The sequence below is a fragment of the Microcebus murinus genome, chromosome 4 (genome assembly GCF_040939455.1).
Source record: "Microcebus murinus isolate Inina chromosome 4, M.murinus_Inina_mat1.0, whole genome shotgun sequence".
Lineage (NCBI taxonomy): Eukaryota > Metazoa > Chordata > Mammalia > Primates > Cheirogaleidae > Microcebus > Microcebus murinus.
Window position 1 is genome coordinate 1,720,752 of NC_134107.1, and position 13,143 is coordinate 1,733,894.

Sequence of the window (13,143 nt, forward strand, 5' to 3'; positions counted from 1 at the left end):
ACAGGGTCTCGCTCTTGCTCAGGCTGGTCTCAAACTCCTGACCTTGAGCAATCCGCCCACTTCGGCCTCCCAGAGTGCCGGGATGACAGGTGTGAGCCACCGCGCCCAGCCCACATCTCTACATTTCTGTGTCTTCATCTCTCATTTGTATCTACCCAGCCTGTCTGCCTGTCCGTCCTATTTCTGTCCACCCATCCACCCCCCACGCGCCTATCTAGGGAAAGACTCAGAGAGGAAGAGGGTGGGGGCGAGAGGCACATAGACACAGACACAGACGGAGACCGACCGAGAGAAGCTGACCCCACAGCAGGTGTAGACCGATAATCCAGTTAGAGGGGCCAAGAGGGGTGGGCGCGTGGTGGCCAGGGGGCTGCAGCGGGTGGTGGCAACGTCCAAGGCTCCTGCCAGGCCCGGTGTCAGCCTTGATTATCTCCCCGGCCCAGAACAACGAGGAGGGCATGCGGCTGATCGAGGACCTGGGCCACCACTTCCGTGACGTCCACCTCTGGTGGATCGGGCCCTTCTACCCCGTCCTGCGGCTCGTGCACCCTAAGTTTGTTGCCCCCCTGCTCCAGGCCTCAGGTATCTCTCCCAGGCGCCTATGCCCCCAGCCTCTTCCCTGCCTCTGCTCCCAGCCTCCCCACCCCCGCCCCGGACAGGCCAGGCTGAGCAGGGAGACAGAAACAACCGACAGAGACCATGGCTCTGCCAACAACCTGCTGGGCGACTCCGGGCAGGTCCCCGCTCTCTCTGGCTACTCAGGCCTCTTCCAGCTGTGAGTAATGGCAACTCCACCCGGTGTGGTGTAAGCAAAGGAAGAGAATCTATGGACTGTAAAGTCCAGGAAGGGTGGCCTTCAGGCACGGCTGGATCCAGGTGTTTAAACAATGCCCCCGGGAGCCTGTCTTCATCTCTGACTTCTGCATCTCTCTGTGGTGGCTTCACTCTCAGGCTGCTAAAGGCGGGTCTCAGAAGCTCGGCCCCCGTGGAGAATTCCCTGTGTTTACAGGGTCCCCTTAAATGTGCTGGCCCAGGTCCCAGGCCCACTTCTGAGACGGGCATTTCCCGGGTGAGGAAACTGAGGCTTAGGGAGGCACAGTGACCTGTCAAGGTGGCGCAGCGTGCCGAGGCCTCTGTTGTCATCCGGGGCTCTCTCTGCCGCCCCAGCGGCCTGGGGGGGAGAGACCCTCAGCGGAAAGGTGGGTGGGAGGGAGGGGGGTCGGAGGAAGACCCGCCAGCCCCCGGCTGGGGAAACTGTGTCAGGCCAGCCGGGGGCTGCTCTGGTGGCGGGGGGAGTCGTGGCGGCTCATCGAGGCGGGCAGAGCTCAGCGAGTGAGGGGTGTCCCCTGGTCTCTGGGGACAGAGGAGCCCTCAGCCCAAAGCGCTCAGTGCTCCGTGGGGAGCGGGCGGGGCTGAGGAGGTCGGGCCGCGTCTGGGCCACCTGGGGCCTCCAGCAGGGCCATATTTAAGTCCCATCTGGGGCTCATTTGTGGGGCACCCCCAGGCCGTGTCAGACCATTTCGGGCCCATGCCAGGGCATGTTGTGTCGTGCCAGAGCAGGTCACGTATGTTGTGGCCACGGCCAGGAACATGCCGACACGTGCCAGGCCATGTCCCGTGTCCCAGGTCCATGTCAGGACATGTCAGGGGGTGCGGAGCCACTCAGGGTGTCTCAGGTCCCTCTGAAGCTGTCTTGTCGGGTGCTGGGCTGTGCTCGCGTGGTGCAGAGTATGTGGGACCATGTAGTAGCCATGTCAGGGCATGACTGGGCGTGCTGTGCTACGTCAGGGCGTGTCATGCTGTCCCGTCTGCTGCAGCCTGGTCTGGTCCCCCCCGCCCCGTCCTTCCTGCTTCCTCTGCCCTCGGCCCCCTTCCTGCTGTGCTGGGCTTGGAGCGGGCAGTGCACCCCCGGCTGGTGACCTCCGTCTCCCACCCAACGCCCTCCCCTCCCCTCTCCGTGTCCCCTGATGGTCCTCATTGACGTCAGCTGCCATCACACCCAAGGATAGGACTCTCTACAGCTTCCTGAGACCCTGGCTGGGTGAGTAACTGCAGGAGGAGGGGTCTGGGGACACTCTTGGGGGCCAGCGGAAGGTGCTCCCCAGGACCACGGCCCCTGCCTGCCCCTCCTAGGGGACGGGCTCCTGCTCAGCGCCGGTGACAAGTGGAGCCGCCACCGCCGCATGCTGACGCCCGCCTTCCACTTTGACATCCTGAAGCCCTACGTGCAGATCTTCAACAGGAGTGCCGGCATCATGCACGTGAGTCCTCGCACCCAGGGCCCCAGCTGGAGCTTTGGGAACGTGGGAGTGACCCCGGACAGATCTGTCTGAGATCTGGGCCCTGCTGGGTGGCTTTGGGGCCCTTGCTTTTCCTCTTGGAGCCTCGGTTTCTTCGTCTGTGAAACGGGCGTGATGATCCCTGCGCAAAGAGCGGCCACGCTGATGGGATGGAGTCACGCGTCTGGCACGTGGTAGGTGCTCAGGAGGCAGTGACGTCCAGTCTGTCCACGGAAGTCCCCTGGACGTCAGGTGACCGTGACGGAGCCTGCAGGGTAGCTCTTTCTGCGAGACAAACCACTTTCAAGCTCACTGGCCGTGCTGGGCCGACTGGACTGTCCCAGTTGTCCCTTGTGCTCCGGGAGGCCAGCCTGGGCTTGCTAGCATGGCGGGGCCCGGGTTCCGAGAGAGGGATCAGAGACATTCGGTGCCTCTCGGCGCTGGGCTTCGGAGCCGGCACGCCGTCATGTGTCCACGTGCTGCTGGCCAAGGCGGGGCCCACGGGCGGCTCAGCTTCCAGGGTGGAGAGAAGGGTCCGCCCCGCAACGGGAGGGCTGCAAATCGCATTGCAGAGGGGGAGGGATGGAAAATCGAGGGCATTTCTGCAATCACGCAGCGCTGTGCTAGTGATGAGGGTGACAGTGAGGGCTGCCATCGATTGAGCACTTGCTGTATGCCAGAGGCTATACAGCAATTCCACGACATACGTCGACTCTGATCTAATCTGCACAGCCCTGTGAGGTAGAGAGGACTGTGATGGCCACATGATGGATGAGGAAACTGAGGCTCAGAGAGGTCGGGGAGCTTGCCCAAGGTCACCCAGCTAGTAGCGAGCTGGGCATGGTGGAACAGGGCTTGGTTTAACTGGCAACGAAGCAGGCCAGCTGTTCTGACTGTTTCTAAAGATGTGACAGGCGGGACGGGGCGAGGGCAGTGAGCTGGCCGAGGGCGCTCAGCACGGGGGGGCAGAGCTGGAACTTGAGCTCAGGTCCTGACCCCCAGCCTTGGGGTCTTCATCTCGGAATAGTGACAGCGTCCTCTCCCACCCGGCTCTGGGCCTGTCTGGGGACAGGTGCAAGTGGCAGAGGCCAGGAGGCTGGTTCTGGGGGAGTCCATCCTGGTGGTTGGGGTTGGGGAGGGGCCCAAAGAAGCCAGGGACCAGCCCCAGCTCCGTGCCCTTCTCTGGCCAGGCCAAGTGGCAGCGCCTGGCCTCGGAGGGCAGCGCCCGTCTGGACATGTTCGAGCACATCAGCCTCATGACCTTGGACAGTCTGCAGAAATGCGTCTTCAGCTTCGACAGCCACTGCCAGGAGTGAGTCCTTGCCCGGGGCCTGGGGACGTGTGACTAAGCGGAGGGGGGAGAACAGACCAGAGCCCTCCCGGAAGGGTGGGAAGCGTCAAAAACAGAGAAGGGGAGAGAGAAAGAACAGTTCTTCCAGGTAGGCGAGGATGCGGGCAGAGCCGGGAGGCTGGGTGGGCAGAGCGTGCCCAGCAGGCAGCGAGGAGCCGCCGCGGGGCGGGGGGAGAGGGGCGGCATTGGCCGGGTCTCAAGGACATTGACGGCCAGGCGGAGGGGTAGGAATCTTGTCCTGAGGTCCCAGGGAGCCATGGCGGGTGTTTGAGCGATGACAGTCATGGTCAGAGCTGAGCTCGGACGTGGGCTCTCTAGAGGATGGACTGTCTCGTAGACGTGAGGGTTGGGACCGTGGGGAGGAGGAGGTCTGAGCTCGGTGGAGAAGATGGGGAAGTTCCGGGAGAAACTGAGGAAGAACGGGGGGCAGGACTGGATGTCGCATCAGAGGGAACATGAGCACGACGCCCAAGCTCTGCGTTGGGGCCTGGGGCGAGGAGCCGGCACAGCGTGGGGGCGGGGAGAGCCGGGGTGGGGCGGCCCCATCTCCTGGAGGGAACGTGGTCCTGGGCTTCGGCCCGGAGGTGCTGCCGGGGTTTTCCCTGTGGTCCGCAGCCACCTCCTCTCTTTTCCTGGGCCCTGCAGGCGTCCCAGCGAGTACATCGCCGCCACCCTGGAGCTCAGTGCGCTCATCGTGAAGCGGCACCAGCGGGTCCTCCTGCACGCGGACCTCCTGTACCACCTCACGCCCGACGGGCGGCGCTTCCGCAGGGCCTGCGCCCTGGTGCACGGCTTCACGGACGCCGTGGTCCGCGAGCGGCGCCGCGCCCTCGAGAGCCAGGGTGTGGACGGCTTCCTCAAAGCCAAGGCCAAGTCCAAGACCTTGGACTTCATCGATGTGCTCCTGCTGGCCAAGGTGGGCCTCTCTGGGACCCGGATTCCAGAGCCGGACTAGACACTGATGTCCAATGTCAGGTCCATGAGCCAGGGCTTGATCCACAGGGCACCCACTGGGGAGCCATGGAAGGTGGTTGAGGAAGGGCGGGACACGTGGGAGACAGGTTGCAGAGTGACCGTGTGGAAGGCTGTCTGGGAGGAGCAAGCGGGAGGCAGGAGGCCAGGGAGGAAGCCCGTGTGGCAGGTCTGGAGATGGCAAGGGCGGCATCCTGCTTGGACGATGGGTCTTCAGGGATGTTTCCGGTGGGGCTCAGGTGCCCTCAGAGCAGGTGGGACCCGGGGGTTTTGCCTCCTGTCTCCAGGATGAAGACGGGAAGGAGCTGTCAGACGAAGACATACGAGCAGAGGCTGACACCTTCATGTTTGGGGGTGAGGGTCCCGGTGTGGGACTGCAGTGGGGACGGGGGTCTCTCCAGGCCAGGGACTGGATGGGTGGAGCTGGATCCCTCCATTCTGCCCATCCCCGCCCTTCTCCCATCCTCCCTGAGAGCCCCCATGTGTGGCGCTGTCCACACCCTGGTGCTGAAGCAGCCCAGAGTCTCCAGCCTGCCTGGCTGCCCCTCAGGCCACGACACCACGGCCAGCGGTCTCTCCTGGGTCCTGTACAACCTGGCGAGGCACCCGGAGCACCAGGAGCGCTGCCGGCAGGAGGTGCGGGAGCTGCTGAGGGGCCGTGATCCCGCAGAGATTGAGTGGTGAGTGCGGGTCCTCACGGCCTGTCCCCGAGCCCCTGTCCTTGGCTCTGCTGCCGGGCGGGGAAGGGGGAGATGGCTTTGCTGAGTCTGCCATTAGTGCCTAGTGGCAGTAGGAGCAGGGCGCAGAAGCAGGGCCCGGTACCCAGCCTGGCCAGCAAGGGAAAGGTTTCAGGCTTTGGGGCAGAAAGTTCTGGGAGTCCATATTTATTGCCCCGACAACTTGCTATGTGACATTAGTACAATCAAGTCTCTTCTCTGAACCCCTTTCTTCTTTGCCGATGGGATGCATTTCTACCCAACGGGGCTTCCTGGAGATTTAGTGACAACGTGTATAAAGCATATGCCACCCAGCGTGCATGCAGTAAGGAAACTGCTCCCCCACCGCTGGGTTTTCTGCCTATAGTTGCATTTTTTATCCTAAGACTTCACTCTTTCTGGCTTTTGCACCTGCCTCCAATTCCTGCCTTATAGTCTGTTCCCCGGATGCACAACGGTCGTAGTGGGTAAAAGGCATCCGTCTCTTCATTCAGTAAGCACGTCCCCAATGCCCGCCCTCCTACCGTAGTGCCCAGCCCCGCCTCAGTCCTGCGTGGCTAGGCTGGGGCAGGAGGGAGAGGAGGGGAGGCCGGGGCAGGAGGGAAGGAGGAGAGGCCGGGGCAGGAGGGAGAGGAGGAGAGGCCAGGGCAGGAGGGAGAGGAGGAGAGGCCGGGGCAGGAGGGAGAGGAGGGGAGGCCGGGGCAGGAGGGAGAGGAGGGGAGGCCGGGGCAGGAGGGAAGGAGGAGAGGCCGGGGCAGGAGGGAGAGGAGGAGAGGCCGGGGCAGGAGGGAGAGGAGGGGAGGCCAGGGCAGGAGGGAGAGGAAGAGAGGCCGGGGCAGGAGGGAGAGGAGGGGAGGCCGGGGCAGGAGGGAGAGGAGGGGAGGCTGGGGCAAGAGGGAGAGGAGGAGAGGGGCTGGGGCAGGAGGGGAAGGAGGAGAGGCCGGGGCAGGAGGGAGAGGAGGCGAGGCTGGGGCAGGAGGGGGAGGAGGGGAGGCGGGACAGGCAGCAGTATGTAGAAACTCACCACGCTGGGCGTGAGAGCAGGGCAGCACCTCAAGGCACGCAGGAGGGAGCCTGGTGTGTTTGGGGAGTAAAAGTGTCTGGCCCCGTGTGAAGCGCTCAGTGTGAGGGGTGCACAGGGGGGTCCCGATGGGGCTGGAGCCGGCCATGGAAGCCCCTCTGGGGATGCTTGGGAAACCCTGCAAAGAGACTGGACTTCAGGCCGGGCGTGCTGGCTCGCACCTGTGCTCCTAGCACTTTGGGAGGTCGAAGGGGGAGGATGGCTTTAGGTCGGGAGTTCGAGACCACCCTGAGCAAGAGCGAGACCCCGTCTCTACTAAAAATAGAAACAAATTAGGAAAAACTGGAGGGGATGAGTTGGGAGGTGTGAGTTCAGGGGATAGATTCTGGTCCAAGGGCTGACGGATGGGGAGGAGAGGTTGGACGGGACAAACGATTTGGAGGCATTGCCGGGAACTTCAAGGCGTTGCTCGGCACAGCTGTCCTGTCTTTGTGGTGCCCTCAACGTCGAAAAATTATGCACTTGGCTAATATTCAAACAGGACAAAAGGGTTGCGACGAATATAAGCTTCCGCCCTGTGCCCGCGTCCCAACCGCAGTCCTGCCCCAGGGCTTCCTGCTCCTTCCAGACAAGGTTCCGTCTCTTCCCCTCTCACCTGTTCAGTCCCTCCCCGCGTGCGTTTTTTCACCCTGTCTCCGCACAACTCGGAGCGTGCACGGAGCGCTCAGGGATGAATGCTGACAGCGTAGCTTTAAGATGCTTTCCGCTTTCTCCAGTATGAAGTTCTGAAAAATTAGTTTTGAGTTGCAAAGACGATCAGAGGAACGATTTTATTTTCCGTTTTCACAAAAGGGACCATTACAGGGAAGATTAAGTTCACCAATGTTTTCCTCTCCTTCCAGCCTAATCTTACTTGCTTCATTCGTGGTGAGCCCTTCTAGACCTTTCCCTTGGCGATAGAGTCTACATATATCCACGTACGTGACGCCACTTGTTCTTCTCACTCCACGTGTGTCTCGGAGCTCCTCCTATCTGAGGGCTACGTACCCGCCCTCAGTTTACCCAGCTCACCCCTCCGTCGAGGATGTTTCTATAAACCTTTAAGATTATAACAGATACCGCCAGATTGCCTGTTAGTATCTCTCTGCTGACTTAGCCTCCAGTTTGTGATGGGACTAGTGACCGCTGCTTCCTCCGTTCTGCTAGTTGTGTGAGATTCCACCCTAGGGATGCAGCGTCATTCATCAGAACGTCTCTCCGTGTGACGCGCGTCCGCACAGCTCCGAGCCTTTCTCTGTGAGAGATGCGATGCGGTGAACATCCCTGTTCCCCCACCATGGCTTACACGCGTGAGTGAGTTGGAAGAACAAATTCCTAGAAGTACAGCTGCTGAGTCAAACATCACTTGAGTTTTATAATTCAGTAGCTCCTGGAAAATCCACTCCTACACACAGATTTTGAGAAGACCCATTTCCTTGTATCCTTCTCGACAGTTTTGCTCTATGAAACTTTAAAACACCTGCCAATCTAACGGGTGCAAAATAAGACTTTGCTATTTGAATGAATCTCACTTTAAATATGAGCAAAGCTGAGTATTGTGTTCACCACGCAGTTTTCTTTTTCTGTGGAGTGTCAGTTCGCATAATTTTCCCTTCTTACTTTGGGGTTTTCTCATTTTTTTTTTTTTTTAGCAATTTATAAAATCTCTTTACATATTAAGAAAATTATTTCTTTTCTCCTTTTTACAAAATTCTTCCTTGGATTGTCTTTGACTGTGTATTTGGTTTTTCATTATTGATTTTGGTTTGGTTCACTTATTTATAGTCAAATGTATCAATTCTTTCATTTGTAGCTTTTGGGTTTTTTTTCTTAAAAAATCATGCTTAGAAAAGCTTTCACTCTCTAATTCACTCTCTCTACACTTTCACTCTCTAAAGTGTAAAACTCTTGTGTGTTTTCCTGTAATGCTTTTATGCGTTTTAAAAATAGTTTATTTAATATTTTATTAATTGATTATATTTAATACCTTTCCCATTATTAAATCTATGTTGGAGTAAGTACTGAAGTAGAAATCTATTTTTTTCCCTCAAAATGGCTAATGCATTATCTCAAAAGAATGTAATGACTAGTTTGTAGTTGTCTTATGATTTTAAATAATAGCAGATTCACAATAATCTAAATTTATGTATAAATTGGAGTTTGCTTCTGGATTCTATTTCGTTCCATTTATTTATTAGTCATATATAAGCACCAAGAAGTGTTCATTATCACACTTTTAAACACATTTTTGTATTTGATCAGGGTGGTCCTGTCTCATTAGTTTGCTTTTTTTCTTTTTTTCTTTTTTTTTTTTGAGACAGAGTCTTGCTTTGTTGCCCAGGCTAGAGTGAGTGCCGTGGCGTCAGCCTCGCTCACAGCAACCTCAGACTCCTGGGCTCAAGCGATCCTCCTGCCTCAGCCTCCCGAGTAGCTGGGACTACAGGCATGCGCCACCATGCCCGGCTCATTTTTTCTATATATATTAGTTGGCCAATTAATTTCTTTCTATTTATAGTAGAGACGGGGTCTCGCTCTTGCTCAGGCTGGTTTCGAACTCCCGACCTCGAGCAATCCACCCACCTCGGCCTCCCAGCGTGCTAGGATTACAGGCGTGAGCCGCCGCGCCTGGCCTCATTAGTTTGCTTTTACGATATTTTCTGAGTTCTTACTCTTCCATTTGAGCTCTATCATCAGGTCGACCAGTTCAAAAAATACTCTTCAAACTTTTAATTAATTAATTTTTTGACCTGAGCTGTCAAGAGGAGAGTTTACCATACTCCTCCTCTGTTCATGGTCCATTCTCCTCATTTCCCCATGCAATTCTTATTTCTTCCAATTGAACCCCAACACCCCACTTCCAGCCCTGGGACAGTGTGGTTCTAGAGAGAGAGAGAGAGAGAGAGAGAGAGAGAGACTTTTACTTGCAAAATTTGTTGTTGGGGTGGATGTATTTTAAGATTCCAAATATGTTGCTACATCACAGATCTTGTGCCGGTTCTTAAAGTTTTCAGAGATGGAGCGCTGTGAGTTTGCCAGGCATTCATGGTCCTGAGCACAGTTGGTTTGTTGCTTTAAACCACCCTACAGTTCTTTCCTCTCCCAGCCCTTAGTGTTGGGCCCCTTGGCTGCTCCTGTCTCTCTGGTGCAATGAACATGTTGGTACAAGTCTCTTTATCGCCGTGTCTGAGGGTCTCTCGAGGAAGCCAGCTCGCTGGACCGTAAAACACACGTGGTGTGTCCCTGGCTGCGCTGGCAGTCGCCCTGCAGAAAGGCAGTACTGTCCACACCATTGTCAGTGCGTGAGCTTCCTCTACCCCCACCCTCGGCGACCCTTGGCATCACCTTCCTTGCTAACTCTTGCCTCGAATAGGTGTGGTGTGACGTGTCACTGTCAGACAGTTTTCATTTCCCTGCTCACAAGCGAGTTTGAGCACCTCCTGGTTTATCTCGCATTTGGGCTCCCCTGAGTTCTTGGGTCGTATTCTTTGCCCACTTTCCTGCTGGCTCACCTGTCCTTCCCCTTGTTGATTTGCAGGAATGTCTTACCTATTCCAGAGATTGTTCTAGATCGCTATCCTTATGGTGAATATCTCCTCTGAATCTCTCATCAGAATGCAATGTGGTCCATGGTTTCTTTTATTGCACAGAAATTCTTACTTTTCATGTATATTTTTCCTTTTTTTTTTTTTGTTCAATCTTTCTGCTTGTGCTTTGGGGTGTTAAGAATTCCTACTCCTAGGTCACAAAAACATCTCTTACGTTATCTTATTTTAACTTTGTAGTATTACCTTTCCCCTCTAGGAAGGGACTCCACCCTGTACACAGAGTGGACAAGCATCTGGTCTTTTGGTTTCCAGGTTGCCGACTGTCTGGACACCTTCCACCAAGTACCCATTGCCCAGGCTGTGTCACCCTCCTTTATGAGGTGCTAAGTTTCCACCTGTCACACGCCTGATGAAAGCTCTCCACTCTGCTCCACGCACCTGCTCTTCCGTTCTTGTAACAGCACCACAGACTTAAAAAATTGTTTTATGTCATTTTTATTATAAGGCTATGCCTTTGTTATAGGTCTTAATATGTGGTGGATTGTGTTTCCTTTCTTCAATCTTTTATTTTTAAATTGACCTAACTCTAGCCAAGGCTTCTTCCTTCCAATCAGAATAAGGGTGTCAATTCTAAAGAAAATTGCAGCTTGACATTGATTGGATTGTGTTGAATATATTGATTATTTCAGAAAGGATTGACACTTTTATAATATTAGGTCATTCCCACCCTAGAGCTGAACTGGACTTTACTTATTCAAATAAACTTATAAGCCCTCTTGGAGATCCCCCCACACCGCCTGCTTTCGTTAGTTTATTTTATAATTTTTAAAACGTTTTTGTGCAGATGCATTAACACTTTTAAGGATACCCTTTACTCCTGCTTTGCTTTTCCTTGTATTTGGCTAACACTACTGGGCCAAGTTTTCTTCTAGTGCTTTTGGGAGTTCTATTTTCATCCTTGACTCTTCCAGAGTCAATTTTGTTGCATGACTCAGGGTCGGAGGGAGGAGGTGGGAGGGAGTCACGGGGCAGCAGCAGGGCTGTGCTTGCTCCCCGGATGACCGCTGGGGGTGCTCCTCAGGGAGGACCTGGCCCAGCTGCCCTTCCTCACCATGTGCATCAAGGAGAGTCTGCGGCTGCACCCCCCAGCCACTGCCATCATGCGCAGCTGCACCAAGGACGTTGTGCTCCCCGATGGCCGGGTCATCCCCAAAGGTGCCCACCGTGGCAGGGGGAGGTGGCTCCTGGGTGTGGAGGTGGTCCCTTCAGGTGGCTTGGACCTTGTCCTGACTGTCCCCTCCTCCCGACAGGGAACGTCTGTATCATCAGCATCTTTGGGATTCATCACAACCCGTCAGTCTGGTCCAACCCTGAGGTGCTGCCCCTCCCCCCTTCTCCCTCCTGGGGCCTGGTGAGGGGGAGGGGTCCTGACCGGGTCCTGACAGACACCCCCTCTACTGTGCCCACATCTGTCTTTCCTGGGGGAGGCTGGGTGTCCTGAGACTCCCCATCCAGCAGCCCTGTCTTCCCGGGTCCCCAGGTGTATGACCCCTTCCGCTTCGACCCAGAAAACCCCCAGAAGAGGTCTCCTCTGGCGTTTATTCCCTTCTCGGCGGGGCCCAGGTGAGGCCTCGGGGGTCAGAGGCAGGGATGGGGGAGGGGGGTCCAGGTGGTGGCCGCATCAGAACCCTCCGATGTCTGCAACGGTGGCGCGTTCAGACCTTCTCCCCTGTGTGCTGCCTGAGTTGGGGCTGGAGTCTGGGCCAGCGTGGGGGACACACACGCCCACAGGGGGTCCCAGGCACCATTAGCTCCCGGCCCTGCTCCCCACGCTGCTCGGGGGAGGGTGGGGGCCTCCAGCCAGTATCCAGGCACGATGGGGCCTGGATGGGGTCCTGGGTGCCGTCACTGTCCCCACCTCCGTCCGCCCCCAGGAACTGCATCGGGCAGACCTTCGCCATGACCGAGATGAAGGTGGTCCTGGCGCTAACCCTGCTGCGCTTCCGCGTCCTGCCCGACCACACGGAGCCACGCAGGAAGCCAGAAATTATCCTGCGCGCCGAGGGCGGCCTCTGGCTGCGAGTGGAGCCGCTCAGCGGGGACCTGCAGTGACCCACCGCGGCCAGGTCTGGGAGCCTCCGAACCCCCCACCTGCCTGTGCAGACTCCCAGGAATAAAATGGCTGTCACCTGTGCCTGAGCCTCGCCGGGAGCCAGCAGGGGGCGCGCGGGGGCTGCAGGCACCTGCAGGTGGGACCGGCTGGTGGGGCGGGTGGTGTCCCTGAGCCCAAGAGCCTGACGCACTCTCTAGCTAACCACAGGGCTCCCTCGCTGATGGCTGGTTCTCCCAGAGCCCAGGGATGGACTTTTTTCTGTGGGCGAGAGGGAGCCATGGGAGGTATTTGAGCAGGAGAAGGACCAGGATTAAGGAGGGACATAAGAAACAGGTTTGAGGCTCTGAGTCACAGAAGCAAACCCACAGAGGCTCCGTACTTCCACTACCCTGACCTCATGTCTGATCTAAAACACCCAGGCTTCTCTCTCCTAAGGTTTCTTCACTGTGTTTCTATGGTTACTAAAGCACTGTGTTTATTAAACATAAAAAGCCTGGTTGCTTTATAGTGTGTGTCTGATCATTGCAGTGTCTGTATCGATTATGTGGCCTGTCCTTTTTGCTGGTTTTCACTCATGGGTCAGTGATTATTGTCTGCCTGGTTATCTGTGCCTGGGTATCGGCCGCCATATTTGAAATAATATTCGTAGAACTTGAATTACGTTAAACGAGGTTCAAGGCTTGTGTGGCGCAAGGTCACTAAGGCAGTTTAGACTGAAGCTGAAATCACACGTTCAGGCTCTTTCACCCTGAGAGACGCAGCCCTTTGAGGGTTCCACCGGAGTGGCTAGGGTCTTATTTCAAACTCCCCTCCTTGTAGCACTCCTCGGCCTGGACTACTCGCCCCGCTCATCATGGGGCCATTAAAGCAGAGTTTCGCATTGCCTTAATTGAGAAATGCCCCTAGTGTGAAGGTATAATTTATATATATTTGGGGTTTCTGGTTTTCGTTTGAATTGTGTCTCTGTCGTTTTTTATTTCATTTTCATGTCATTTATTCACATAAGGAGTTGGAAAGGCATCCAGCTCTGAGGGTTTTCCCCGCTGGAGTTCAGTGACACAGTCCCAGCTCGCTGCAGCCTGGAGCGGCTGAGCTGCAGACACCACA

The 13,143-nt window shown here is 56.2% G+C and overlaps 1 protein-coding gene across 2 annotated transcripts in view; it reads left to right on the forward strand.

The window, feature by feature from the left end:
* The window catches only part of LOC105867899 (cytochrome P450 4F3-like), a 37,017-nt gene extending 24,476 nt beyond the window's left edge, over window positions 1-12,541 (forward strand). The window contains exons 3-13 of one of the 2 annotated variants that reach the window (XM_076001481.1): window positions 444-582; window positions 1,988-2,041; window positions 2,134-2,261; window positions 3,470-3,591; window positions 4,276-4,546; window positions 4,890-4,956; window positions 5,153-5,282; window positions 11,005-11,138; window positions 11,234-11,298; window positions 11,464-11,546; window positions 11,858-12,541. In XM_076001481.1, coding sequence (XP_075857596.1) covers window positions 444-582; window positions 1,988-2,041; window positions 2,134-2,261; window positions 3,470-3,591; window positions 4,276-4,546; window positions 4,890-4,956; window positions 5,153-5,282; window positions 11,005-11,138; window positions 11,234-11,298; window positions 11,464-11,546; window positions 11,858-12,035 — 1,371 coding nt within the window. In that variant the 3' untranslated portion in view covers window positions 12,036-12,541. Of the gene's footprint in view, window positions 1-439; window positions 583-1,987; window positions 2,042-2,133; window positions 2,262-3,469; window positions 3,592-4,275; window positions 4,547-4,889; window positions 4,957-5,152; window positions 5,283-11,004; window positions 11,139-11,233; window positions 11,299-11,463; window positions 11,547-11,857 lie in introns of those variants that run through there. The other variant, XM_076001480.1, reaches the window with a different exon arrangement.
* Window positions 12,542-13,143: the final 602 nt, after the last annotated feature.